At 44.5% G+C, this 27,494-nt stretch overlaps 1 protein-coding gene across 4 annotated transcripts in view; it reads left to right on the top strand.

Moving 5' to 3' along the window:
• pparab (peroxisome proliferator-activated receptor alpha b) overlaps positions 1-25,930 on the top strand; it is a 185,045-nt gene extending 159,115 nt beyond the window's left edge. The window contains exons 7-8 of one of the 4 annotated variants that reach the window (XR_015081333.1): positions 16,258-24,481; positions 25,408-25,930. Coding sequence is in view for 3 of the 4 variants with exons in the window: in XM_086008854.1 (XP_085864980.1) it covers positions 16,258-16,505 (248 nt within the window). In the remaining variant the exon portion in view is untranslated. Of the gene's footprint in view, positions 1-16,257 lie in introns of all 4 variants that reach the window. The other 3 variants (XM_086008856.1, XM_086008854.1, XM_086008855.1) reach the window with 3 other exon arrangements.
• Positions 25,931-27,494: the final 1,564 nt, after the last annotated feature.

Raw genomic sequence — 27,494 nt, 5'->3', positions numbered from 1 at the left:
CAGACTGCAGCGGTTCAAGAAGGTGGCTCACCAGCACCACCTTGAGGGCAACTAGGGATGGGCAATAAATGCTGGCCTTGCCAGCAACGCCCACGTCCCATGAACGAATAAAAAAAAGTTGTGAAATTATGTATGTGGGTGCAGCAAATTCAACAATGGTCACGTAGGGGCAAAGGGGGGGGGCATGGAAAATGAATAAATCAGTGACTGTAGCATTAACAAGACTGTGATTGTGTGGCCTGCAAAGTCCATTGTTGGAAGATAGTCAATTCAGTGGTAGTCATGGAGAAGCAAAGGCGGGCATGAAAACAAAAAGAAAAGAAAGACTTACATTTACGTAGCACCTTTCAGGACATCCCAAAGTGCTTTACAGCCAATGAAGTACTTTTGAGGTGTAGCCACTGTTGTAAGGGAAGAAATACGGCAGCCAGTGTGCGCACAACAATGAGATAATGACCAGATAATCTGCTTTAGTGATGTTGGTTGAGGGATAAATATTGGCGAGGACACTGGGGAGAGTATGCATTGGAACAGGAAACATGAATCATATGCACACAGTGAAAGAGTACCATCTGCAGAGGCAGAAAAGGAGATGTTTTGACATTACTGTTGACCATTTTCTGAAAGCATCCAATAAATGTGAGGTTTGTATCAGCAAGGCTAATTGAGTACTGGGATGCATCTCCAGGACATTTGATTACAAGTTGAAACAAAATGTTTTAACCTTGGAAATATTGTCAACAAGGATACATTTGAAATACTATGGGCAGTTTTGGATATGCTACCCTGGATAGAACTTTGATATATTGGGCAGAGGAAAATAGAATGATTCCAGGACTTAGGGCTTTGTGTTATGAAGAGAAACTTTCAAATCTGAATATGTTTTATTGGAGAATGGGAAACATAAAGTTTATACTCCAGATTAAAAATGATGAAGACGTGGATAATACAGATGTAAGCAAGTTATTAAGGATAAGTTGTGATAGCAGATCCAGAGGAGATTATATATATATATATACACACACAGGTAAACTACAAGTGAACCTGGAGATTAGAACAAAATGTGTGCTCCCCAAAGTAGTCAATGTGTAGAATAAACTCCCTTCAGTTAATGCTATGTTGATTAATCCCAGTGATAATATTTGGCTAACTACTTGGCTGGGAACAGGATTTTTGCTGAACTTTGCCTCAGGAAATGAAGCGCATAACAGGTCCCATTGCTCACAGTCTGTGGAAAGGAAAAGACCAATGTCCTATTCTTACTTTATGCTTTATGTTCTCAAAGAAAGCATTGTGCTTTCTGATAGCCTAATGGGTAATACTAAGCCATACAGATCGGAACCAGATCCCACCCTTCATAAACTTCAGCTCATCCAAAACTCTACTGCTCGTATCCTAATTCGCACCAAGTCCTGTTCACCAATCATCCATGTGCTCACTGACCTACATTGGCTCCCAGTCCAGCAACACCTCAAATTTAAAATTCTCATCCTTGTGTTCAAATCCCTCATTGCCTCGCCACTCCCTCCCTCTCTAACCTCCTCCTGCCCTACAACCCTCCGACAAAATTAATTCTTACTTGGAGAAGCATGAGTTAATAAGGGACAGCCATCATGGATTTGTTAAAGGCAAATCATGTCTGACTAACCCAAATGAGTTCTTTGATGAAGTAACAGTGTTAATGAAGGTAGTGTAGTAGATGTATATATGGATTTTCAAAAGGCATTTGATAAAGTACCATATAACAGACTTGTTCAGAAAATAGGAGTGCGTGGTATTAAAAGGGCAGTGGTAACTTGGGTAGGTAATTGGCTAAGGGAGAGGAGGCAGAGAGTAGCGGTGAACAGATGTTTTTCTGACTGGCAAGATGTATGCAGTGGGGTCCCCCAGGGGTTGGTATTGGGACCTTTGCTTTTCTTGTTATATATAAATGACCAAGACTTTGGTGTAGGGAGTCCAATTTCAAAGTCTGCAAATAATACAAAACTTGGCAACATAGTAAATAATGAGCAGGATAGTAGCAGACTTCAGGAAGACATGGACAGGCTGGTGAAATGGGTAGACACATGGCAGATGCAATGTAATGCGGATAAGTGTGAAGTGATGCATTTTGGGAGAAACAACATGGAGAGGCAGTATAATCTAAATGGTACTATTTTGAGGGGGTGCAAAAGCAGAGGAACCTTGGGGTGTATATTAACAAATCCTTGAAGATGGCAGGACAAGTTGATAAGGTAGGTAACACGGTAGTGGTGAGGCCTGGGCTAATGATCCAGAGACGCAAGTTCAAATCCCACCACAGCAGCTGGGGAATTTAAATTCGGTTAATTAAATTAATCTGGAATAAAAAGCTAGTATCAGTAATGGTAACCATGAAACTATCGGACTGTCTCAAAACCCATCTGGTTCACTAATGTCCTTTAGGGAAGGAAATCTGCCGTCCTTACCTGGTCTGGCCTATGAGACTCCAGACTCTTAACTGCCCTCTGAAAAAATAAGCCACTCAGTTGTAACAAACCGCTACGAAACACAATAATAAGAATAAAACCGGACGGACCACCCGGCATCAACCTTGGCACTGGCTATGAACACGGCAACGGTGCACCCAGCCCAGTCGACCCTGCAATGTCCTCCTCACCAACATCTGGGGACTTGTGCCAAAATTGGGAGAGCTGTCCCACAGACTAGTCAAGCAACAGCCTGACATAGTCATACTCACAGAATCATACCTTTCAGCCAATGTCCCAAACTCCTCCATCACCATCCCTGGGTATGTCCTGTCCCACCGGCAGGACAGACCCACCAGGGGTGGTGGCACAGTGGCATACAGTCGGGAAGGAGTGACCGCAGAGTCCTCGACATTGACTCTGGACCCCATGAAGTCTCAGGTCAAGCATGGGCAAGGAAACCTCCTGCTGATTTTACCACCTACTGCCCTCCCTCAGCTGATGAATCAGTACTCCTCCATGTTGAACACCACTTGGAAGAAGCACTGAGAGTAGCAAGGGCACAGAATGTACTCTGGGTGGGGGACTTCAATGTCCATCACTAAGAGTGGCTCAGTAGCACCACTACAGACCGAGCTGGCCGAGTCCTGAAGGACATAGCTGCCAGTCTGGGCCTGCGACAGGTGGTGAGAGAACCAACACGAGGGGAAAAACCTACTTGACCTTGTCCTCAACTGTCACAGATGCATCTGTCCATGCCAGCATTGGTAACAGTGACCACCGCACAGTCATTGTGGAGTCGAAGTCCCATCTTCACACTGAGGACACCCTCCATCGTGTTGTGTGGCACTACCACCGTGCTAAATGGGATAGATTCAGAACAGATCTAACAGCTCAAAATTGGGCATCCATGAGGTGCTGTGGGTCATCAGCAGCAGCAGAATTGTATTCCACCGCAATCTAACTGCATGGCCCCACATATCCCTCACTCTGCCATTACCATCAAGCCAGGGGACCAACCTTGGTTCAATAAGGAGTGTAGAAGAGCATGCCAGGAACAGCACCAGCTGTACCTAAAAATGAGGTGCCAAACTAGGGAAGCTGCAACACAAGACTACATGCATGCTAAACAGCAAAAGCAGCCTGCTATAGACATTATGAAGCGACCCCACAATCACCGGATCAGATCAAAGCTCTGCAGTCCTGCCACATCAAGTCGTGAATGGTGGTGGACCATTAAACAACTAACGGGAGAAGGAGGTTCCATGAATATCCCCATCCTCAATGATGGTGGAGCCCAGCACGTGAGTGCAAAAGACAAGGCTGAAGCGTTTGCAACCATCTTCAGCCAGAAGTGCCGAGTGGATGATCCATATCGGCCTATTCCTGAGGTCCCTACCATCTCAGAAGCCAGTCTTCAGCCAATTCGATTCACTCCACTTAATATCAAGAAACGGCTGGGTGCACTGAGTACAGCAAAGGCTACGGGCCCCAACAACATCCCGGTTATCGTGCTTAGGACTTGTGCTCCAGAACTAGCTGTGCCTCAAGACAAGCTGTTTCAGTATAGATACAACACTGGCATCTATCCAACAATGTGGAAAACTGCCCAGGTATGTCCCGTTCACAAAAAGCAGGACAACTCCAACCCAGCCAATTACTGCCCCATCAGTCTACTCTCAATCCTCAGCAAAGTGATGGAAGGTGTCATTGACAGTGCTATCAAGCAGCACCTGCTAACTGATGCCCAGTTTGGGTTCCGCCAAGACCACTCGGCTCCCGACCTCATTACAGCCTTGGTCCAAACATGGACAAAGGAGCTGAATTCCAGAGATGACGTCAGAGTGACTGCCCTTGACATCAAGGCAGCATTTGACAGGGTGTGGCATCAAGGAGCCTTTGTAAAACTGAAGTCAATGGGAATCGGGGAGGGGGGGGGGGGGAACTCTCCACTGGCTGGAGTCATACCTAGCACAAAGGAAGATGGTTGTGGTGATTGGAGGTCAATCATCACAGCCCCAGGACATCGCTGCAGGAGTTCCTCAGGGCAGTGTCCTAGGCCCAACCATCTTCAGCTGCTTCATCAATGACCTTCCCTCCAACATAAGGTCAGAAATGAGGATGTTCACTGATGACTGCACAGTGTTCAGTGCCATTCACAACTCCTCAGATAATGAAGCAGTCCATGCCCGCATGCAGTAAGACCTGGACGACAATCGGACTTAGGCTGATAAGTGGCCAGTAACATTCGCACCACAGAAGTGCCAGGCAATGATTATCTCCAACAAGCGAGCGTCTAACCACCGCCGCTTGACATTCAACGGCATTACCATCGCCGACTCCACCAGCATCAACTTCCTGGGGGTCACCATTGACCAGAAACTTAACTAGACCAGCCACATAAATACTGTGGCAAAAAGAGCAGGTCAGAGGCTGGGTATTCTGCGGCGAGTGACTCACCTCCCGACTCCCCCAAGCCTTTCCACCATCTACAAAGCACAAGTAAGATGTGTGATGGAATACGCTCCACTTGCCTGGATGAGTGCAACTCCAACAACACTCATGAAGCTCTACACCATCCAGGACAAAGCAGCCTGCTTGATTGGCACCCCATCCACCACCTTAAACATTCACTTCCTCCACCACCGGCGTACCGTGGCTGCAGTGTGTACCATCTACTGGAGCAGCTCACCAAGGCTTCCTCAGCAGCACCTCCCAAATCCACGACCCCTTCCACCTAGAAGGACAAGGGCAGCAGGTGCATGGGAACACCACCACCTCCAACTTTCCCTCCAAGTCACACACCATTATGACTTCGAAGTATATCACCGATCCTTCATCGTCGCTGGGTCAAAATCCTGGAACTCCCTACCTAACAGCCTTGTGGGAGTACCTTCACCACACGGACTGCAGCGGTTCAAGGCAGCAGCTCACCACCACCTTAAGGGTAATTGGGGATGGGCAATAAATGCTGCTCTTGCCAGCGACGCCCACATCCCATAAACAAATTTTTTTTATTTTTTTTTTTAAGCGTATAGTATATTTGGTTTTGTAAATAGGGGGATTGAATACAAAAACTAGGAAGTCATGTTAAATGTTTGCAAATCACTGGCTAGGACTCAGCTGGAGTATTGTGTACAATTCTCAGCACCACACTTTAGGAAGGATGTCAAGGCCTTGGAGAGGGTGCAGAGGAGGTTTACCAGGATGATACCAGGGATGAGAAACTTCAGTTATGGGGAGAGATTGGAGAAGCTGGGATTGTTTTTCTTAGAGCAGAGAATGTTAAGGGGAGACCTAATACAGGTATTCAAAATTATGACAGGTTTTGATAGAGCAAGTAAGGAGAAACGGTTTCCTCTGGTAAGTGGGTCAGTAACCAGAGGTCATAGATTTAAAATAATTGGCAAAAGAACTAGAGGGGACATTAGGATAATTTTTTTCACAGAGGGTTGTTATGGTCTGAGACGCATTACCTGAAAGGGTGGTGGAATTGCATTCCATAGGAACTTTCAAGAGGCAATTGGACATGTATTTGAGGAGGACTAATTTGCAGGGTTATAAGGGAAAAAGCTGGAGTGCGGGACTAACTTGGACAGCTCTTTCAAAGCGCCGACACAGGCAGGATGGGCCGAATGGCCCAATTCTGTGCTGTAAGTTTCTATGATCTATGCGCTCCTCCAATTCTGGCCTCTTGCACATCACCGATTTCCATCGCCCCACTATTGCCGGCTGTGCCTTCAGCTGCTTAGCCCCTAAGTTCTGTAATTCCCTCCCTAAACCTCTCCGCCTCTCTACCTCTCTCCTCCCTTAAGATGCTTCTTAAATCTTGTGGTCCTAATATCTCTTTATATGGTTCAATGTTAAATTTTGTTTGATAACGCTCCTGTGGAGTGCCTTGGGATGTTTTGACTTGAACGGATATGGCGGACAACTGGTTTAGCCATTCACCGCCAGATTTGGCTGGCCCACATAAAGCATCATCGGGTCCTGCACTCATCTGCTAAAATTGCTCACAATGCAAAGATAAACCCCGGCTTGTATTCTCCACTGCTAGCTGTCTTCTCCTGTCTCTTTTTCTGGCTCCCATGTTAGCTGACATTGTTAATGATTCTCTCTCCTCCGGTACTGTCCCCCTCTCCCTCAAATCTGCCATCATCACCCCTCTCCTCAAAGAACCAACCCTTGACCGCTCCGTCCTTGCAAACTACCGCCCCATCTCCAACCTCCCTTTCCTCTCCAAAGACCTTAAACATGTCAGCATCCAAATTTGTGCCCATCTTTCCATGTTTGAATCCCTCCTATCAGGTTTCCGCCCCGCCACAGTACCAAAATGGCTCTCATCAAAGTCACAAATGACCTCTTTTGTGACTGACAAAGGTAAACTATCCCTCCTCCTCCTTCTTGACTTGTTGGCAGCCTTTGACATGGTTCACCACTCCATCCTCCTCCAACGCCGCTTCACTGTCGTCCAGCTTGGTAGGACTGCACTCGCCTGGTTCCATTCTTATCTATCTAATCGTAGCCAGAGAATCACCTGCAATGGCTTCTCTTCTCACTCCCGCAAAGATCTACCCCTCCTATTTCTCATCTACATGCTGCCCCTTGGCGACTTCATCTGAAAACACAGCGTCAGTTTCCACATGTATGCTACGTCACCACCACTTCTCTCGACCCCTCCACTGTCTCTAACTTGTCAGACTGCTTGGCTGACATGAGCAGAAATTTTCTCCAATTAAATATTGAGAAAGAAAGACTTGCATTTATATAGCGCCTTTCATGGCCACTGGACATTTCCAAGCGCTTTACAGCCAATGAAGTACTTTTGAAGTGGAGTCACTGTTGTAATGTGGGAAAATGTGAGAAGACCGAAGCCATTGTTTTCGGTCCCTGCCACAAACTCCGTTCCCTAGCCACTGACTCCATCCTTCTCCCTAACACCTGTCTGAGGCTGAACCACACTGTTCGTAACCTTGGTGTCCTATTTGACCCTGAAATGAGCTTCTGACCACACATCCGCAGCATAACAAAGACTGCCTATTTCCACCTCCATAACATCGCCCATCTCTGCCCCTGCCTCAGCTCATCCGCTGCTGAAACCCTCATCCATGCCTTTGTTACCTCTAGACTTTCCCAACGCACTCCTGGCTGGCCTCCCACATTCTACCCTACATAAACTTGAGGTCATCCAAAACTCGGCTGCCCGTGTCCTAACTCGCACCAAGTCCCGTTCACCCATCACCCATGTGCTCGCTGACCAACATTGGCTCCCAGTTAAGTAATGCCTCGATTCCAAAATTCTCATTCTTGTTTCCACATCCCTCCATGGTCTCATCCCTTCCTATCTCTGTAATCTCCTCCAGCCCCACAACCGACACCTGCCCCCTCTCTCCCCCCGCCCCCTCCCCAGATAGCTGCAGTCGTCTAATTCTACCCTCTTGAGGATCCCTGATTATAATCGCTCAACCTTTGGTGACCATGCCTTCTGTTGGCTAGGCCCTAAGCTCTGGAATTCCCTCCCTAAACCTCTCTGCCTCTCTAACTCTCTTTCTTCCTTTAAGACGCTCCTTAAAACCTACCTCTTTGACCAATCTCCCCTAATTTCTCCTTATGTGGATTGGTGTCAAATGTTTTGTCTTATACTCCTGTGAAGCACCTTGGGATGTTTTACTACGCGAAAGGCACTATATAAATACAAGTTGCTGTTGTAGATTATTTGATCTCAATCATGAAACTACAATTGGCCTCGATCCCTCTTGTCTAGGGAAGGGAAAAATCAGCCCCGATTGCTATTCAATAACCTCTGCTGGAAATGCATGTTTGTGTGTGGACATCAGGCGACAACAATATCCAGCTTGGCTATGATGCTATCCACAATTTGGGTAACTTGCCATTGGTCACTGTCTAGGCCCACACACAAGGATGGCCACTTTGGTGAAGTAAGAAAGGGCATGTAACTGAAGCCTAGCCAGTGTTAGCACCTTCTTACAACTGAAAGAAGACAGCTCAAGAAGACCTGAAAAGATGAGTTATCAAATCCTTGCAAAGATTTTTATCCACTTGTTTTTGACCAGTTTGTCCCAGTTCTATAGTCATGCAGCTACTATTGTCTATACTTAATGAACAGACAGCAAGTTGATCTATTTTAAACTATATACACATTGCCACCTTATTTCCACCTGGCTCGTGTTCAGAAACGTTACCAGTCTTCCAAGAGAATGTGTATTTTTCATGATATCCCTCATGCAATCTCTGCAACTCTTCCACATGTATGTCCATAGATCTAGAAGTAGTGCTACATCAGTATAACATACCAAACATTGAAAAAACATTCTATGTTCATACAGGGGTGAATTTTCCATTTGTTACGCCACTGCTGGTGACACAAATTCAGCAGAGAAGGTCATTTTTTTTTCCAGATCTCCACCCATTTAGCACAAACCAACAGCTTGCAATTAGGTGGTTAATGGTTGCAGAAGTTCTCACCCAGAACAGGGAAGAGCTTAATTTAAATATTATAATTGTCAGTTAATGTATTTGATGAGCATACATAGATTCTTAGCATTCACAGTGGGAATGCAATGGGCATTGTAGATTGCTGGCTTATGATTGGGAGTCAGCATTTAGAGGAGAATTGCCATTTTCCCCTCAAACAATCTTTGAAGCCTTCAGAAGAGAATTATTGTTGGGTTTTTTTGCTATTTATTTCGAGACCTTTTTTCGTACTGTTTGTACCATGAGTGTTGGTGCTGCCATTTATCATTGGACTATTTATAACTTGAGGCACAACTATGGAACATAGAGATGGTGCAACGTGCAGGCAAGCAAAGATGATGAGCAGGAGGAGCCAAAAGCTCCTGCTGTTGAAGCTCCTTTGAAGGTTGTCATTGATGAGACCTTCTAGCTCCCAACCTCCCATGTCCTAAGAACATCTTCACTTGTATTATTTAAGTGCAAATAAAATACTTTGGCCGCTAAATTCAGCTCTGGATTTTTGGCGCTTGGGGTGCCAGTTCGGGTCCAAAATGGCGTCCGCAGTGCGCGCATACACTTCTGGTGCAGGCCGCACTGGACACCATTTTGGGTAGGTAGTTAGCGCGGGTGCTGGGAGCATGCGCTGGAAGTATGCAGAGCACACAGATCATGACGTCAGTCAGCGTGCAACGCAAATTCGACACTAGCACTGCCATTTTCGACCTCAGTGCTCCAGCTAACACCCTCTCTTAAACATACGCAGCTGAACATGCGTTCAGCAGCACGTAGGACCCTCCACCAGCGCTATTTAAAGGGAATCAGCAATGGCTTTCGGGTTAGTTGCTGATTGATTTCTACTGTCTCTTGGTAAGTTTGTAGAAGTGTTTGGTGGTTTGTTATCTGATTTGAAGTTGAAGTGTCTAGGGACTGGCGTGGCAGGTTACTTCAGTTTCTGCTCAGACCAGTTGCTCTCAAACATGGGTGCAGTACTTTTTAATCCCCCTTGGACTGCAGCATGACCGGGAAAATGAGCAGCGACAGAGCAGAGGTGACACAGAGGAGGACAAGCTGCTCAAAGAAGGAGGAGGGGGATAAGGGCTTTGCGCAGTAGGCCATATCCTCCCAGGTCTTCGGGGAGCAATTTTCCTACCTCATCCTCAGCAAGGAACAGTGTATGTGACGTCTCCGCTTCACTAAGAAGGTGTTCACTGAAATCTGCAGCCTCCGAGCAGGGCAAGGATGGCATTGCCATTGGCTGTGAAGGTGAGAGTGGCCATTAATTTTTATGCATCAGGCTCGAACCAGTGATATTTCCAGTTTGCTGTGCACTGTTTCATAAGTCAGGTCACTGAGGCTCTGTATGCAGAGAGGTGAATACATTTAATTCTCTCTTGCCAGATGCTTTCTGTCTGTGATCGACTCATCCGACTACGGTACCAGTGAATGCAACCCCAATTCCCCATTCACCAACAGTCCCACACCTTGCCTTCCCTCTGTTACTCACCAACACAGCGTCCTCTTGGCCACAATGCTACAATAAAAGCCACTACAAAATAAACATTCCAAGCCAACTTTATAAATCAAACCATCCAATATTTCAAACTAAAGTTAACTAATCACCCTTGTGCATTCCCTTAGTTCCTGTCGTCCGTCTACCTTTTCCTGTCCTCGTGCTCCTATGCAGTGCTACCCTAGTGGCTGCAGCATAGCTGGTGGAAGGCTGCTGACCTTCAGTGGGAGAGACTGCAGATGGCCTTGGAGGATGAACTCGAGCAGCTCTGGGCCTAGAAGGCCCGGCTTCAGACTGAACCATCTCTGCATGGGCGGCAACATTCTGGGCTGGCTGGCTGAAGGGCAAAAGCAAGGGCACTGGCAGAGCACAAATGCTGTCATCCTGAGAGAGGACAGCAAGTTTGTGCTCCAAGGGGTCACTGACAATTCCATGGGGTGGCGCCTCAGCAATCTTAGTAATCTGCTGGAGGGCAGATTGCTGGACTGCTGTGACACCCTGGTAACCACAGCCACGATGGCAGCAAGCTGAGCTTGCATGACAGAGGTTTGAGCTTCCACTGCAGCACCCAGACGTGGGGTGGCTTCTGCTTGTGCTGCAATGGAAGCTGAGAGATCTGCCATCAAACGCTGCATCATGGTTGGGTCCACTAATGGAGTTGCCCATCACTTCCATGCTGGAAAGGATGAGCTCCTAGCTCTGTGCAAAGCCCTGTGCAAGGTTGGTACCGGACTCCTCCATGATCCCTGACATTGCACTCAGGCTTTCTGGCAGGCCTGCCAATGCACCAAGCATTTCGTTGTGCATATCCATCAGCCTCCTTCTGTAGACCGCCCCATCGAAGTCCTCATCTGAGCCCTGTGCAGCAGAATTTGTGTACGACCTCACCCTCCGGGGAGCTAACACCTGCGCTACCCATTTGCCCCCATCCTTGCTGCAGGAACGCGTGCCCGGTGTGTCTCCACGTGCAGATCCCTCGTCTAACCTATCTTCTAAAGTACACGGAGTGTTCGTATCTGAGCTGGTGGCTGCGAGTGTGATATTGAATCACTTCTTTCTTCCTCTTGCACTTCCTGCTCCTCCACCACTGCCTAGCCAGCTTGCAGTTCTTGGCTATCTGAAAGTAGAAAGGCACAAGGGTAGGGTTGCGCTGAGGGGAGGATGGGAAAGCAAGAGGTGCAAGCTTACACCATCTGCACCTTGTAAATCAGAAGAAATTGTGGGATGACAGGGAAGTGGGATGTGAGAAGGAGGATTAGGTATGAGGATACCATCAGCTTGGATTGACTCCGCAATGGCCGCTTCAATCATCTCCAGCACCATCTCCTCCATGGGGGTTAGGTTATGCAGGCGTGCCCATCTCCCTGCAGGTAGCAACTGCTGCCTCCGGTTATGAGCCACCTTCTCCTGCAAGAGAGGCAAGTTTGTTGGTGAGGGTGGTGCAATGTGTTTGGGTGATGAGCCTGTCATGGTTGAATAGCTGGCAGTGTGTGCAAGCTGTGAAATGTGGGTGTGAGGCTTGCAGCAGTGCTAAGTTGTGATGGTGAGGTGAAGCTATGAATGTGAGGTATGAGTCGTGATTGATAGAGATTGTTGGTAGGGGTGCCTGTGTAAGATTCGCGAAATTTTCATTAAATAATCACGTAGAAAAATAGGGTTAATAATACAGCTTTATTGACCAAAAGAAGCTTATACAGAGAAACCTTTGGAAAAAGGGCACACAAAATGGCCGCCAGACCTCGTGACCAGCTTCTGGGACCATTTGAATTTCTGTTACTGCAAGCCAGACAGGCTTGTGGATTGAGGACATTAAGCCTGCGAAAAACCAGTTTCGGGAAGCCGAAACTCATGGAACTGAGCATACACATTAATTAGTTTATAAGTACAGGACAGATTTGGGTGGCAGGATGAGACCCATCAAGAAATGGGCGAACAATTGAACGAACACTTTATCCCATTACCCTGTACAAAGAGAAGCCGTTTAACAGCCATCCAGGGCAATCTCCAGACCGATTAATATACAAACCAAGTTACGGTAACAAAGCAAAGACATTATCGGCCCAGGAAGGCCAGTTAAGCTATCACCGACTCCCGTTATGAAGACAAAACACCCCTGCAGAGAGTTCTGCCCGCCAAAATTATTACAAAGACAGGACTATGATTTGGCGGGAGATAAGAATGTTCCAAAAAGTATAACTGTGAACTGAGTAAAGTCCATCGGTACTTCAACTTCTTCGGTAAGGTTCTTCAGAGACGTTCGCTTCGGTAAAACGCTTCAAGACTATCAGAGACCTTCACACAGCACTTCGGTTCGGAACGTGTTCGGTGTTCGGGCAGGCAAGGCCCGGCCACGACGAGAAGACGACGAGAAGATTTCGGCTTGGAAGCCAGCTCAGCCAGGCAAGGCCCGGCCACGACGGGAAGACAACGAGGGTGGCCCGGGTACTTTTGTCGGGAGATCATCGACGACCCAGGCCGAAGAAGAAGACACCCAGGTATTCCGGTGCTGCTCCACCGTTGGAGAACTCAGAAGGACATTATAACTGTATAAAGAGTCATCAGAAGGACAATTCTGACTATATAAAGAGTCAGGGTGCACTCAGTTTTTCAACATCACATCGGCCGCCGCCATCGCTGGAGAACCAAGAGGAAAACAAGCTGCGCCAGAAGCTTCCAAACCCACGTGACGACGGAAAGCTATGTCGAAAGGCTGCAAACCCCTTTTCGCAATTCTTAAAGTGGTGAGCATGATCCCGGGTCCCTCAAATCGAAACTTAAGTTAGGGTTAGGGGAGGGGGTTAAGGGTAGTCGTAATGTGTTACCCCTTTTTCGATGTGCCGTGTGTTCCCCATTTCTATAGAGTTAAGTTTATAGATGTGTGCATGCTTGTAGTTGCTTTAATTTGTGCATATGACATGTATTTTATAATGTTGCAAACTGTTCAATAAAGGCATCCATTTCGTGCTATTCGACCTGGTCTATTGAGTTTTTCTGCACTATAGCTCCCTGCACCTAAGTCCAAGGTCGAGAACCGTAGGGGCGAGTGGGTCGAACCACTCACGGGTAATTATTGCAAGAAGCCTGGCAGGAGACCAGAGCAAGCAAGAGAAACCCCCTACACCTGCATAACCTAACCCCCATGGAGGAGATGGTGCTGGAGATGATTGAAGCGGCCATCGCGGAGTCAATCCAAGCTGATGGTATCCTCATACCTAATCCTCCTCCTCACATCCCACTTCCCTGTCATCCCACAATTTCTTCTGATTTACAAGGTGCAGATGGTGTAAGCTTGCACCACTATCTGAATTGATGAGTTAGCCAAAGCAGCTGGATATTCAGCATGTGCATAGCAATTTATGTTTCTGCGTTAAATTCATATCATTTACTACATTACAACTTTGGAATTAATAAATAATCAGCAATCCAGATTCACTTATCTGGAAAAAGTGTTTCCCAAATTATTTGGAGACTTGGAATTCAACTTTGTGCAGTCCTACATGGTACTGTAATAATGAGTGATTGATTTATTTTGTGTATAACATGACAATTTCTATTTACTTTGGCTGCCCTTGGCTGCTGCCCTATACTGCTGTATAGTTTCAAGGTGTTTCATCAGATAACTAACACTAAATATTTTGTTTTGTTCAGCTGGTTTCAGTTCGTGGACTTTGCACTTTCTTTTGCAGGTCAAGAAAGATTAATTTCAGTGTGAAATATAACACTCTCCCTCTCTGAGCTTTAACAATTTAGGCTATGGAAAGTCGTATGTGAAATAGGATCTGGAGGACTGCGATAAGGCTGGGGGATGAGGCCGGCGATCGGGGCTAGGGAAGGCCGAAGGCTTCCTTGAAGGGCTTGGGGGGAAGCACTCCTGGTCTTCCTGGCCCACAAGGAGAGTTGAGACAACCACTGGCAACTCCCACCTCTGTTTCACTGCAGAGTTTTCTGATGCCTGGGAAATACGTGCAACAGCAGTTAACTTCAAATCAGGCTCCCAATTGCACTGTTGGAGGCTGATTTAAAATATGTTAATGAGCACCCCACCTCTCCATGGCGGGACACTCGGATGCCCCAATATCCACCGCTGTAAAAATGGCAGGTGTGTGAGCAGCGGTTTGGGGTCACAATCCGCGCATTTCACTTTTTAACTGCCCCCGGCCCATCGTGGGTGGGGGGGAGGGTCAATATCAAGGCCATATATCTAATCCCACTTCTGCTTGGTCCCCATAATCTTTTTAATATTCATCTTTGTCAAACAGCTAATTCCTTTTTAAAATAATGTATGGACTCTTCAACAATGTATAGCAAAGAATTCCATATTCTAACCATCTCTATATAGTATAAAGAAATTTCTTCTAAACTTTAATTCTGCTGTGATTACATGTGTGCCCTTTCATTATCGTGTCGCCAACCAATAGAAAGGAACCATTCACCCTTTAACAATGTTTCATAATCTTGAAGACCTCTAATAGGTCACATCTTAACCTTTTCAGCCCTAAGGGAAAAAATCTTTACTTCTCAAGTCGCTCTTCATAACTAATCTCTTATTCCTGGTACCATCCTAGTGAAGCTACACTGCATGTTTCTATCCTCCTTGTTATCTTTGGAGCTATTGCTTTCTAAGCCCTGTGACCTAGAATTCATTGAAAGCTTACTATGCAGAATAGAATACTGAATTTCACAGCCAAAGGGAACTTTTTGCACAGCCTGCAAATACAGAAGTTGCTGTATCCCTTAGGTCAATTTTCCATGTTATGAGTAGCCCTCTGAATTTCCAAGGAAAATCACTCCCCAAAATCTTGGAAGAGTTGTATAGTTGATACAGCCTTCCCTGACACACACCCTCATAGGACACAGCCGAGTTTGAAAAAAAAAAATTGCTACATCCTGTACCGTGAATCAGCCCCCAGAGACTGGCAATAACACAGGATTTTTCCCTGGAGAATTTGGTACTTCCTAATATTTATTGTGCACTTTTTTTGTTTGTGTGTGTGTGTGTGAAAATAATCTTTGGTGTGGGATAGGGTACAGGCTGGAGAGTTTTGGATAAGCTGAAGTTTATGGTGGATGGGAGACCAGCCAGTAGAGCATTGGAATAGTTGAGTCTGGAGGTGACCGAGACATGGATGAGGGTTCCAGCAGCAGATGGGTTGAAGCTGGGGCAGAGACGAGCGACGTTATGGAGGTGGAAGTAGACGGTGATGGAGAGGATATGGGGTTGGAAACTCAGCTTGGGGTCGAATAGGACACCGAACAACAGCAACAACTTGCATTTATATAGTGCCTTTAACGTAGTAAAATGTCCCAAAGCATTTCACAGGACGCTATCAAACATAATTTAACACCAAGCCACATAAGGAGATGTTAGGACAGATGATCAAAAGCTTGGTCAAAGAGATAGATTTTAAGGAGCATATTAAAGGAGGAGGAGAGAGGTAGAGAGGCGGAAAGGTTTAGGGAGGGAATTCCAGAGTTTAGGGCCTGGGCAGCTAAAAGCACAGCTGCCAATGGTGGAGCACAGAAGGCCAGAATTGGAGGACCCCAGAGATCTCGGAGGGTTGTCGGGCTGGAGGAGGTTGTGAACTGTCTAGTTCAACCTGAGACAGAGGCTGGGGAGGGGGATGGAATTAGTGGCAAATGTATGGAGCTTCTGGTAGAGGCTGAAGACTATTGCTTTGATCTTTCCCAATGTTTAAAAGGTAGCTTTAAATTATTACTTTCATTCCTGAGCACCAGATTATTTTGCAGTTGAAGCTAAAGTTTTATAATAGTTTATAAAAATATAAAATCCAGGATGTTTAGCGTTAAACATTTTTTTTTTAATAGATCGACCAGGTCTGGTTAATGTATCACAGATTGAACAGATGCAGGAGAGCATTGTTCAAGCGCTTCGCCTCCATCTGCACAGCAACCATCCTGATGCCATCTACCTATTTCCCAAACTTCTACAGAAGATGGCTGATCTCCGCCAGCTGGTTACAGAGCATGCTCAACTTGTCCAGAAGATCAAAAAAACGGAGGCAGACACTTTTCTACATCCACTTCTACAGGAAATTTACAGGGATATGTACTAAGACTAATGCAGACTGTCACTAATATCAGAGGTTATAAATCACAGAGCACCACTAAGAATAAATAAGAGTGCAAAGATTACATATGAGTCAATAATTGTTGGTTACACAGTGCTTCTCTCAGGTTTGCTTAACATGAATGTTGTGCCTTTTGAGACAACATAGTGAATGGTTGACACCTGATCAAATTTACAGCATATTTTGAAATAAATTGTTTTATTAATCCAATATATAATTGAAATATTTTGTTTGTAACTAAACCATCCTGTTGATTCAGATTACTTAATTAGTAATTTTCAGGGCCCAAAATAATGAAGCTATTTGATTGCTTTCTAACATAAGATGAAAATCTAATAGTTTACTACAAAAATTAAACTATGAAAGGATCAATTTCCCCATGAGTGAATTAATCCATAAGCGTTAATCATTGCACTCATAATAATCCACAGAGTAAGAGTCTACTGCTATATCATACAACCTCTTGCTTTTAAAAGGTTTGATGACTGTCTTACAATTTTTACATAAATTAATTCAAACTATGCAGCTCTCCACTGGCTGGAGTCATACCTAGCACAAAGGAAGATGGTTGTGATTGTTGGGGGCCAATCATCGCAGCCCCAGGACATTGCCGCAGGAGTTCCTCAGGGCAGTATCCTAGGTCCAACCATCTTCAACTACTTTAATCAATGACCTTCCCTCCATCATAAGGTCAGAAGTGGGGATGTTTGCTGATGATTGCACAGTGTTTACATAGGATTACATAGGATATACAGCACAGAAACAGGCCATTCGGCCCAATCAGACCATGCCGGTGTTTATGCTCCACTTGAGCCTCCTCCCGTCTTTCCCCATCTAACTCTATTAGCATAACCTTCTATTCCCTTCTCTCTCATATGCTTATTTAGCCTCCCCTTAAATGTATCTACACTATTCGCTTCAACCACTCCCTGTGGTAGCGAGTTCCACATTCTCACTACTTTCCAGGTAAAGAAGATTCTTCTGAATTCTCTCTTTGATTTCTTGGTGACTGTCTTATATTGATGGCCTCTAGTTATGCTCTTCCCCATAAGTGGAAACACTCTGGCCTAGAAATTCAGTGGGCTGCGCCACCAGTTAGCGCCCAAAGAGGGCACTTAGTGGGTTTAGCGCCACTGGCCACGCCTCCCGCGAAATTTAGCGGGGCGCTAATGGCGGAGTTAGCCGGTAGCGCTGCGCCGCCACCAATGACGTCATCGGTGTGCACAGCGCTCCGCTACTGCCCCGATCGCCAAATTTGGTAGCGCCCCCCGCTGTAACACCGGTCGCAATTTGCGACCGGTTCAGGGGGGCCTACCTGCGGCGGTAGAGGCGCTGAGGTGCGGGCGGCCATTTTTTTTGCTGGCCGCCTGCCAGCACCTCTTCGCGCAGCCGTCCCCGGCCTCCTGAGCGCCCCCCCCCCCCCCCCCCCACCGCGTTGTGCCGGCTGCCTCCCAAGAACCCGGCACTTCTCCTCGGTGCCGGGCTCTTTTGCCGGCACTCGCGATCTCGGATCGCGCTGCAGCAGGCCCATCCCCTTTAAGAAGGGGAGGAAGGCCTGCAGTACTGCAGCGCGCCGTGTGGCGCTGCGGCACGTTGTGCTGCGATTTTCAGTTGCAGCGCCCCAAGACGGATGTGGGGCGCCTCGAGTAGCGCCGCGCTTCCGTTTGGGGCACTCAAACTGAATTTCCGGCAGGCGCTCGCGACTCCTTCCGGGGCGGTACTTCCGGCGCCCTGGCGAGACTGGTGCCCCAAATGGGGCACCACCGAATTTCTAGGCCTCTGTCTACTCTATCAAAACCTTTCATCATTTTAAAGACCTCTATTAGGTCACCCCTCAGCTTTCTCTTTTGAAGAGCAAAGAGACCCAGCCTGTTCATCCTTTCCTGATAGTTATAACCCCTCATTTCTGGTATCATCCTTGTAAATCTTTTATGCATTCTCTTCAGTGCCTCTCTATCCTTTTTTTAATATGGTATTCAGTACCATTCGCAACTTCTCAGATAATGAACCAGTTCATGCACGCATGCAGCAAGACCTGGACAACATTCAAGCTTGGGCTGACAAGTAGCAAGTAACATTCACGCCACACAAGTGCCAGGCAATGACAACCTCCACCAAGAGAAAGTCTAACCACCTCCCCATGACATTCAATGGCATTACTATCGTCAACTGGACCAGTCACATAAATACTGTGGCTACAAGAGCAGGTCAGAGGCTGGGTATTCTGCAGCGAGTGTCTCACCTCCTAACTCCCCAAAGCCTTTCCACCATCTACAAGGCACAAGTCAGGCATGAGATGGAATATTCTCCAGTTGCCTGGATGAGTGCAGTTTCAACAACACTCAAGAAGCTCGACACCATCCAAGACAAAGCAGCCCACTTGATTGTCACTTCATCCACCACCTTAAAACATTCACCCCCTGCACCACCAGTGCACCGTGGCTACAGTGTGTACCATCTACAAGATGCACTGCAGCAACTCGCCAAGGCTTCTTCGACAGCACCTCCCAAACCCGCGACCTCTATCACTTAGAAGGACAAGGGCAGCAGGCGCATGGGACCACCACCGCCTCCAAGTTTCCCTCCAAATCAAACTCCATCCTGACTTGGAAATATACCACGTTCCTTCATCATCACTGGGTCAAAATCCTGGAACTCCCTACCTAACAGCACTGTGGGATTACCTTCACCACATGGACTGCAGCGGTTCAAGAAGGCGGCTCACCGCCACCTTCTCGAGGGCAATAAATGCTGGCCTTGCCAGCCACACCCACATCCCATGAATGAATTTTAAAAAGCTCTTTATGCTTGCAGCCAGAAATTTACCAAAATTAATTTTAAGCATATACAATTTTAAATAATTGATGTAATCTATGTATCTTTGTATACTTTGCACAGAAAAGGGAAAAACCACTAAAAATAGGTAACATTTCTGAACAATGAATACTTTGGGATTTTTATTATTGTACAATTCTTGTAACCCAACAGTTAAAGAAAGTAGAGACCCATGAACAAACAATTAAAGAAAAGCAAATAGACTGGCTACTATGGTTTAATGAAATCACTAATGATAACATTTCAATATTTCTTAATTCCCCTACCTCCCAAAAATGAATGTTTATTTTTCCACTCTGTTATGATTTTAGATACCTAATTTATGGAGTAAAATAACCATGAATACAATTTATAAAGAGCAAGTATGGTATTCAAACTCAGATTGAAAAGCGAGAATGCTGCTTTTATCTTGAGTGAGATTCTCATTTGAAAGATAATTTACAAATTTGGGCCGAGCTCAGTTCTCTACTGTTTTAAAGAGGGAAGAAGGACGGTAAATCCTAATTGAAATTGCAAACAGAAATAAGTTCTACTACGAAGTACAAAAGAATAGTGAACAATGTAGCCTGCTGTGTATCTTGGTTGTGGACGACCTCTGGTAGACACAGCACACTAACCTGGGCTGCTGAGTATTTCCAGCATTTTCTGTTGTTATAACACTAATCTGTAATCTGTGCTCTTGAGAGTGCAAACCAAAACTTCATCATGAGTAAGCTCTTCCCTGGTGATCTTCTATCTCCTGCACTTACAGATTGTAAACTTGGCAAGCTGCAATGGAATTTTTTAATTGAAGTGCTTATTTCAGGCTCAAATAGTTCAACTTTTGCACTTGACGAGAAGGAAAGCTGTGATTAAAGGTAGATTTTCTTAATTGGAATGAAACAATCAGAAAATGTTGGCCAGATTTGAAATTTAGCACATGCTTGTTAAATACATAAATACTTTTTTTGATGATTTTAAAGCAAATTTTATCCCTTTGCCCTTACAAGGAGGGGCAGGGGGAATTCCCATTAAAATGAATGGCATTTCTCTGAGTCAAATGTTAAAAATAATATTGTGAAATGGCAAGTGGCCAGAGAATCGTCCAAGTTTTTATTTTGTGTTATAGTTCAAAATGTCACTAATGAAGGTTTTTGTAGAATGGGTGTTTGAGAGTTGCAATGTTTATGTAGGTATTGGGAGCCTATACCATAGCTGTAGGTCAGCTTTTTCCTTCTTCAGGGACCCATTGTTAAAAATTCAGTGAAGTGATGAAATGCCTTAACCTTCTTCCTTACTAATGACTTCATGACCGTTGAATATTTCCCCCATGCCGATGACTGGATATAAAATAACTGGAAAAAGTAGCAGATTATTTCACTTACTGTGGCCAACGTCAACTTTAATTAATCAGCAATAATAATATACTAAAAATGTATATAAATTGAGCACTTGTATATTTGTATTTGCATGTAGAAAATTGAATGGTGCTGCCAAATGCCTTCTCCCTCACAATAGTAGTAATCTGCCTTCATGTTTGGGGGCTTGAACACTATCTTAACTCTTGTATTCTGTAACTATGTGTCGGTTGCATAAAATTGTATTTTTCTACTAAAACTTTTATGACATTGTACATAGATTGTGTAATGCTTTTTGTTGAAATACACAATGTTTTTGAGTCCTTTAGGGGTTTTGTACAAGGACATTCCTTTCTTCCACCAAATGACTCACAAACAAATATAGGAAATTTAGACTGAAATTGTGTGTAGATTGCAAAATATCAATAAACTTGGTGATGCAAGACTGGAATAATAAATCAGAAAAGGATAAATCCAGCATAACTATTGCATCTCCTATTTTGTTATTTATTTAGTATACTTTTATTTCCAAGACAAATTGGTGAATAAAAATATTAAATTTACAATTCCTAGCCTTAACTTTTTGACTCCTGCAGGACTACAGTAGTTAATTTTTCAAAACATCTATTTTCCATTATCCTTTTGAATTCCAGCATTTGGATTTAACACAGCAGATGTCTTTTATATGCTGGGCTATAAATTTCATATACTCTACAGAGTTTAAGTTCAGTAGTGAAAGGGAGTTTATATGTAACTATAATAATTTGACAGCAAATGTCTACCCTTTGAACCCACCTGTCAGTTTCTTACTATGATTCTTGAACTAATAGCCCAATTTCCCCTTTTGTTAATAGGTATTTATCCAGAAAATCAAATCAAAATCAAAAATGTTATAACCTTTCCTGTCTTTGGATAGTGCATTTTCATTTTTGCAGATAAATACAATGATATATAGTATTTGTTTTTTCATTATTAACGGGGAAATAAACATGTATTATTAAGTCTGCTTAATATGAAGACTAAGGCCTAGAAATTCGGTTGGTAGCGCCAGTGATTAGCGCCTAAGGAGCCCGAGAATTGGGGCGTTACCCAATTTTCGGGCGGGCGCAGTGAATATAGCGCCACCTCCCATATTGAGTATCGTTTTAGTGCCGGCGCTAACACTTTGCGCGCGGGCGCAGGCAGATCATGACGTCATTTCAGTGTGCAACGCCTTTTTGGGGCCATGACCGGATATTCGGTGGTGTCCGCAACCTTTTCGCCTGGCGCTATTAGTGACAGTTGGATTGAGCGTTCCCAGGCCCTTCTCGGACTCGGGGGGCGCTATTTAAAGGGGACAGCACTAGTATAAAGCTGCAGCCATTTGGGCTGGCCATTCTGACCGTTGCTGGAGAGAGTTGCTGACCTTCTGTTGGACAGTAATTTTCTCACTGAGCCTTCGGAGGCACTGGCACTGGCATCTTGAGGGCCCGGCTCCCGAGCTGGTAATGCAGCATCTGAAAGCAGGGAGGTGGAAGAGTGGCTTTAGCAAAAGGACAGCTTGGCAGCAAGGGATGCCAGATTGCGGCAAGGCTATGACATGGGTCCACAGTGAGAAAGCATGCTGGCGGGGGGAACAAGTGGAAGGAGACAGTTGTAAAAGGTGAGAATCTTACCATCGCTGTCGACAATAGGGTCAGCAGCTGCAATGGTTACAGGACCACTCAGACGTCCTCCAAGAATCTGGTGGACTCTCTCTCCTCGAGATCCGTGAGAGTGACGACTTGTGGAGGTCCTCCACCGGTGCGAAGCTGGTCTTTGCCAATCCTCGCCAGCTTGGACTGCAGGGGAAAGGAGGGGAAGTTATGTTACATGATGCCCTGAGTGATCATCTCATGCCCCCCCATGGTGGAAGAGCCCTTACATTATGCCCTGAGTGATCATCTCATGCCCACCATGGTGCAAGAACCCTTACATGACGCCTTGAGTCAAATGTGCATGTGTGTGCCCAGAAAGGGCCATGGGTGCTTGCTGGCAGATGGCCAATGGGGCACAGCCCACCCTGTAGCCATAAAGTCAGGTGCAAATGAAGGGATGCAGAAGTTTGCAGAAACAACACTCCCCCTCACGACCCGAGTGAGGTCGTTGAATTTCTTTCTGCATTGGACAGGGCTCCATGTCACCATGCTGCTGGAGTTGACCCTCTGGCATACATCCCTCCAAGCTCGTCGGTAGTCCTTATGATTCGGCCTCCTGCCATTGTCTGGGTAGAGAACATCTCGCCGGCGCTCCACTGCGGCCACCAATTGCTCCAGAGCCTCATTGGTGAAGCGCTCTGCTCTCTGTCTCACCTTCTCCATCTGGTCCAAGTTTTTAGCGCCAGAGAAGGGCCTGCGCCGATTCTGAGGCCTGCAAGGCGCAGAGTGTGGATGCTGAAGCTGACCGACCCACCCCTTTAAGAGCTGGCCCATGCCTGGAAGTCTCGTGGTCATCGGTAATTGAGAGCACCTGCGCTGCGCCCGTCCGCTCCGATATTGGGTTGCACCAGAAGTTTAGCGCCTTAGGAGTCCCGTGTAACGCCTGAATTCATGCCTCAATCACCTTTAGGGGCGATGCAACCCAATATCGCACCAGGTGGCGATAAGTTGCGTCTGGCTATAAACTTTGAGCTGCACCAATTCTAACGCCCCAAGCGGGGCTATACCCAATTTCTAGGCCTAAGAGTTTGTTAGATGAATCCAATAGTAAGTTTAGGCAACTGTATTGTCCCAGCTCTGAAGAAATGTGATGAGCAAATGCATAATGAAGTTTGACTAACTAAACCAATATAAATGAGGTTCTTGTTTGTACTTATATGGCTAACAAGGTACAGTCACTAATTTCTTATACCCAAGCATCCTTTGGTGTTCTGTATGTAAGTTCTTAATAATGGTACCCAAACAGTCTTGGTCTCCACTTACTATCTTAGTTCTAAGAATCTCAGGTAGAGAGTAGTAATTATTTGATGCCCATTGCATTGGAGCTCATCATCTGGTTTCAGATTGATAGCTGTAATTTAAAACATGGAGTATTGGCAAATCAAAGCCCACTGTGCCAAAGTGGATCCAATTGCTTGTAAAACCACTGGGAACCCCAGTAAAAGTGCTGGATTCCTATTGAGGAGCATCACAGAAACAGGAGAGTGATAATGATGCCCTTCACCATACCAGAGAGATAATTATACTTGAAGTTTGATTACAGTAAAGTATGTTTTGTACAAGTCAGGTAGCACTCAACACTGTAATTTACCAGCTCTACTGATCAGATTTTGACTGATGAATTTATTTGAGAGTTTTAAGAGTTTATTTTTGTAATGCAGTGTGCCGGCCTTTGTCTTTCCCTCTGCTTCCCTTTCCCTATGCCTATTTTCAATATAGCAATATGCTCAATTCATGGAGTACCTTTGGATGAGAATGTGTTAATTCTCTAGCAGTCTTTTAAATTAATACTATGCTGCTCTTGATAAATATGTTACAAAAATGGTGAAATTATAGAAATTGTATAGAAATAGTAAAGCCTGAGAGTGCTTCCATTGCAGAAAGAGCTATTCAAGTACTGAAACACTCTGTCACTGCCCACTAGTAATCTTTATACAGCAATAAAACTGAAAATGCCATGTTCATTAGATTATGAATTAAGCAATGCCCACTTTCAATTATGGTGTGCTTGATTTTTTTGTACCTATTTTCTTTTGTTACATAGTGCAAGAACATTGCAAGCATAAGTGGCATTTAATGGATAGCTAGGAATGTCCAACAAAGCCTAACGCAAGTATGTTCTTCTAATCTCTCAGATTCCAGCAGCAAAATCTGAGGTGTATAAAGCTTTATCAGAACTCGAGACTGATTTATACTCTAAATGCACTATTTACAATGTTTTTATTTAGTAATTGTTTCTGTATTACAAATTGTTCCTTTCTTTTGATTTTCTTTCTCTGTGGAAATTAAGTAGTTGTTGAATTTACCAGTAGTATATTATGTCATTATTAGCAGGAAGGAGATTGATGCAGGCTTTAAGAAATTGCTGCAGGTGTTACAGTATCATGTGACTGGAAGGTTTGTGTTATAATTTTTTGTAATGCTACCAAGACATTCCAACACTTGGTGCATAATGGATAAGTGGCTCATGTCACTTTTAAAAGGATATTTTAGGTAGAAACTCTGGTATTAGGGAAAAATCTAATAGTCCTAACTGAATGTTGCGTTCCATCGTGACCTACGGCTTGAGTTTCATGTCTGGATGTTTGTGTTGCACATATTTATGCTGGCATTTAGACACTTGGATAAATCTGTGCTTGGATTTCCTCCATCATGGTATATCTGTACATAAATGATCCACCTCGTACTCTTCTTTGGTAATATATTGCAATGGCAACTTGGTCATTTTTGCTTAGTGATGCAAAAACAGGAAGTCCTGTATAGATGCCATTGCATGGCCTCCAAAGTCAGCCGTTAGACTACCGTTCAAACAGATTATTTGTCTTCTGTTTGAAATACTAGCCAATATAATGTTCAAATGCCAGAATCCTGAACACAGACAACTGAAAGAGGTTTATTTCTATACCTCTATCGCAGAAAGTCTTTGATGCATTTCTCAAATTAAAACCAGTAAAATTACAAAAAGTTGTAACAAATGTTTATATTGTGGGTCTATGCAGTTTCTTGCCTCAGGTTAAATCGAATACTTTCTTTCAAAAGGTGTGTAAACATAGATGGATGCTGTTTCTGAGAAATCGATTGAAAGCCTTGCAATGGAATAGAAATCCTAAAGAGAACAATATAAGTTGATTTTGCACTTTATCATGAAATTTATTCAGCAATTAATCTTTACTTGTTTGTGCAGAGAACTATTTACAACATATTGTAGAGCATGGAAATTGCATGGGGAATGCTGCCAATAGAAGGATTATCTGGATAGGTTTGATAGTAGATCTCAAATGGTGAAATGTATCCTGTTTTCACCATAAAATTTGTATTGGGATGTTCTCTGTAACTTAAAAATAAGGGATAGCGCTTTAACATCCAAACTAGATTGTAATGTACATTTGAGCTGCAAGTGTGTGTGTGTGTGTGTGTGTGTGTGTGTGTGTGAGAGAGAGAGAGTTCGTGTATATACATCAAACTTATGCTGTAAAACTTTTAATGAATGTATCTTTGAAATCAAGAAATGTTTGTATCTTTTTGTCTCTTTCTAAAAACAATAAACAGATTTTCAAGAACACATGGAATGCCTCATGTTATTTATGGAAGTTTCAGAATCTAAAGAATTAAAATTAAATGATGCCATGCCTTAAGGTTTGTGATATGGAAATCTGCTAATCTAATACTTCTCGGGCCACCCAAGAGTGTTACTGAACTGCATATGTTACCAAGTATCCCGACTGGTACAAGAACAGAGCAGGGCTTGTAACACATCCAAAATGTCTACCTGAGATAGTGCCTGACTGGCATTTGGCTCAAAAAATCACTATGCAATTTTTGTCTACAGTATATAAATTTTAAAAGGATCATTTATCAAACAACACGGTTAGGAGAACTTCATTACCAGGTAAACAGTATTTTTCTATAAATAGTTTTCCAGCAGTAGGTTTTTTTTTTTTACAGTGCTGAAATTTAGAAATTGTGGTTCTGATTTCAAAGTCTAAATGTTAATATAAATTGTGAACAACATTGATCCCAGCACTGATCCTTGTGGGACCCCACTTTCCACCTTCTGCCATTCCCTGAACAGCTACCCTTTACCCATACTCTTTGCTTTTTGTCTTGCAACCAACTAGCCATTCTACTACTAGTCACGTGACTCCACATTATCTGACCTTATTCATTAGTCTATTATGTGTAACTTACATGGATTTTCGGAAGGCGTTTGACAAAGTACCACATAGAAGGCTGGTTAACAAAATTGAGGCTCATGGAATAGGTGGCAGCTTGGATAAGGAATTGGCTTAAGCACAGAAAACAGCGAGTTGTGGTAAATGGCTATTTTTCAGACTGGAGGATGGTAGACAGTGGTGTTCCCCAAGGGTCAGTGCTGGGGCCACCTTTTTGATATATATAAATGACCTGGATATTGGAATACAGTAGAGTTTCTAAATTTGCCGATGACACCAAACTTGGGGGTGTGACAAACAGTGATGATGATACCAATCAACTGCAACAGGACATAGAAAGGCTAGCAGAATGGGCAGACAAGTGGCAGATGGAATTTAATACAGAGAAATGTGAGGTGATGCATTTTGGCAGAAGGAACAGGGAGAGGCAATATACACTTAATGGCACAGTTTTAAAAGTGTGTGCAGGGACAGAGGGACCTGGTAGTTAATGTGCATAGGTCCTTGAAGGTGGCAGGACATACTGAAAGAGTGGTTAGCAAAGCATATGGGATCTTGGGATTCATAAATAGAGGTATTGAGTACAAAAGTAGAGAAGTTATGCTGAACCTTTAAAGCGCTGGTTAGGCCACAACTGGAGTATTGCGTCCAGTTCTGGTCACCACACTTTAGGAAGGATGTGAAGGCCCTTGAGTGGGTGCAGAGGAGATTTACCAGAATGGTTCCAGGGATGGGGGATCTTAGCTACAAGGACAGTTTGGAGAAGCTGCATTTGTTTTCATTAGAGCAAAGGAGGTTGAGGGGTGATTTGATAGAAGTGTACAAGATTATGACGGGTTTGGATAGGCTAGATGGGGAAAGGCTGTTCCCACTAGTTGATGGTACAAGGACTAGGGGACACAGATTTAAGGTTCTGGGCACGAGATACGGGGGATGTGAGGAAATACTTTTTTA

Source organism: Somniosus microcephalus, chromosome 16 (assembly GCF_052327205.1).
Source record: "Somniosus microcephalus isolate GS21.2 chromosome 16, FLI_Smic_1.0, whole genome shotgun sequence".
NCBI lineage: Eukaryota > Metazoa > Chordata > Chondrichthyes > Squaliformes > Somniosidae > Somniosus > Somniosus microcephalus.
The sequence above is the reverse complement of the archived record's forward strand: the minus strand, read 5'-3'. Positions and strand labels throughout refer to the sequence as shown.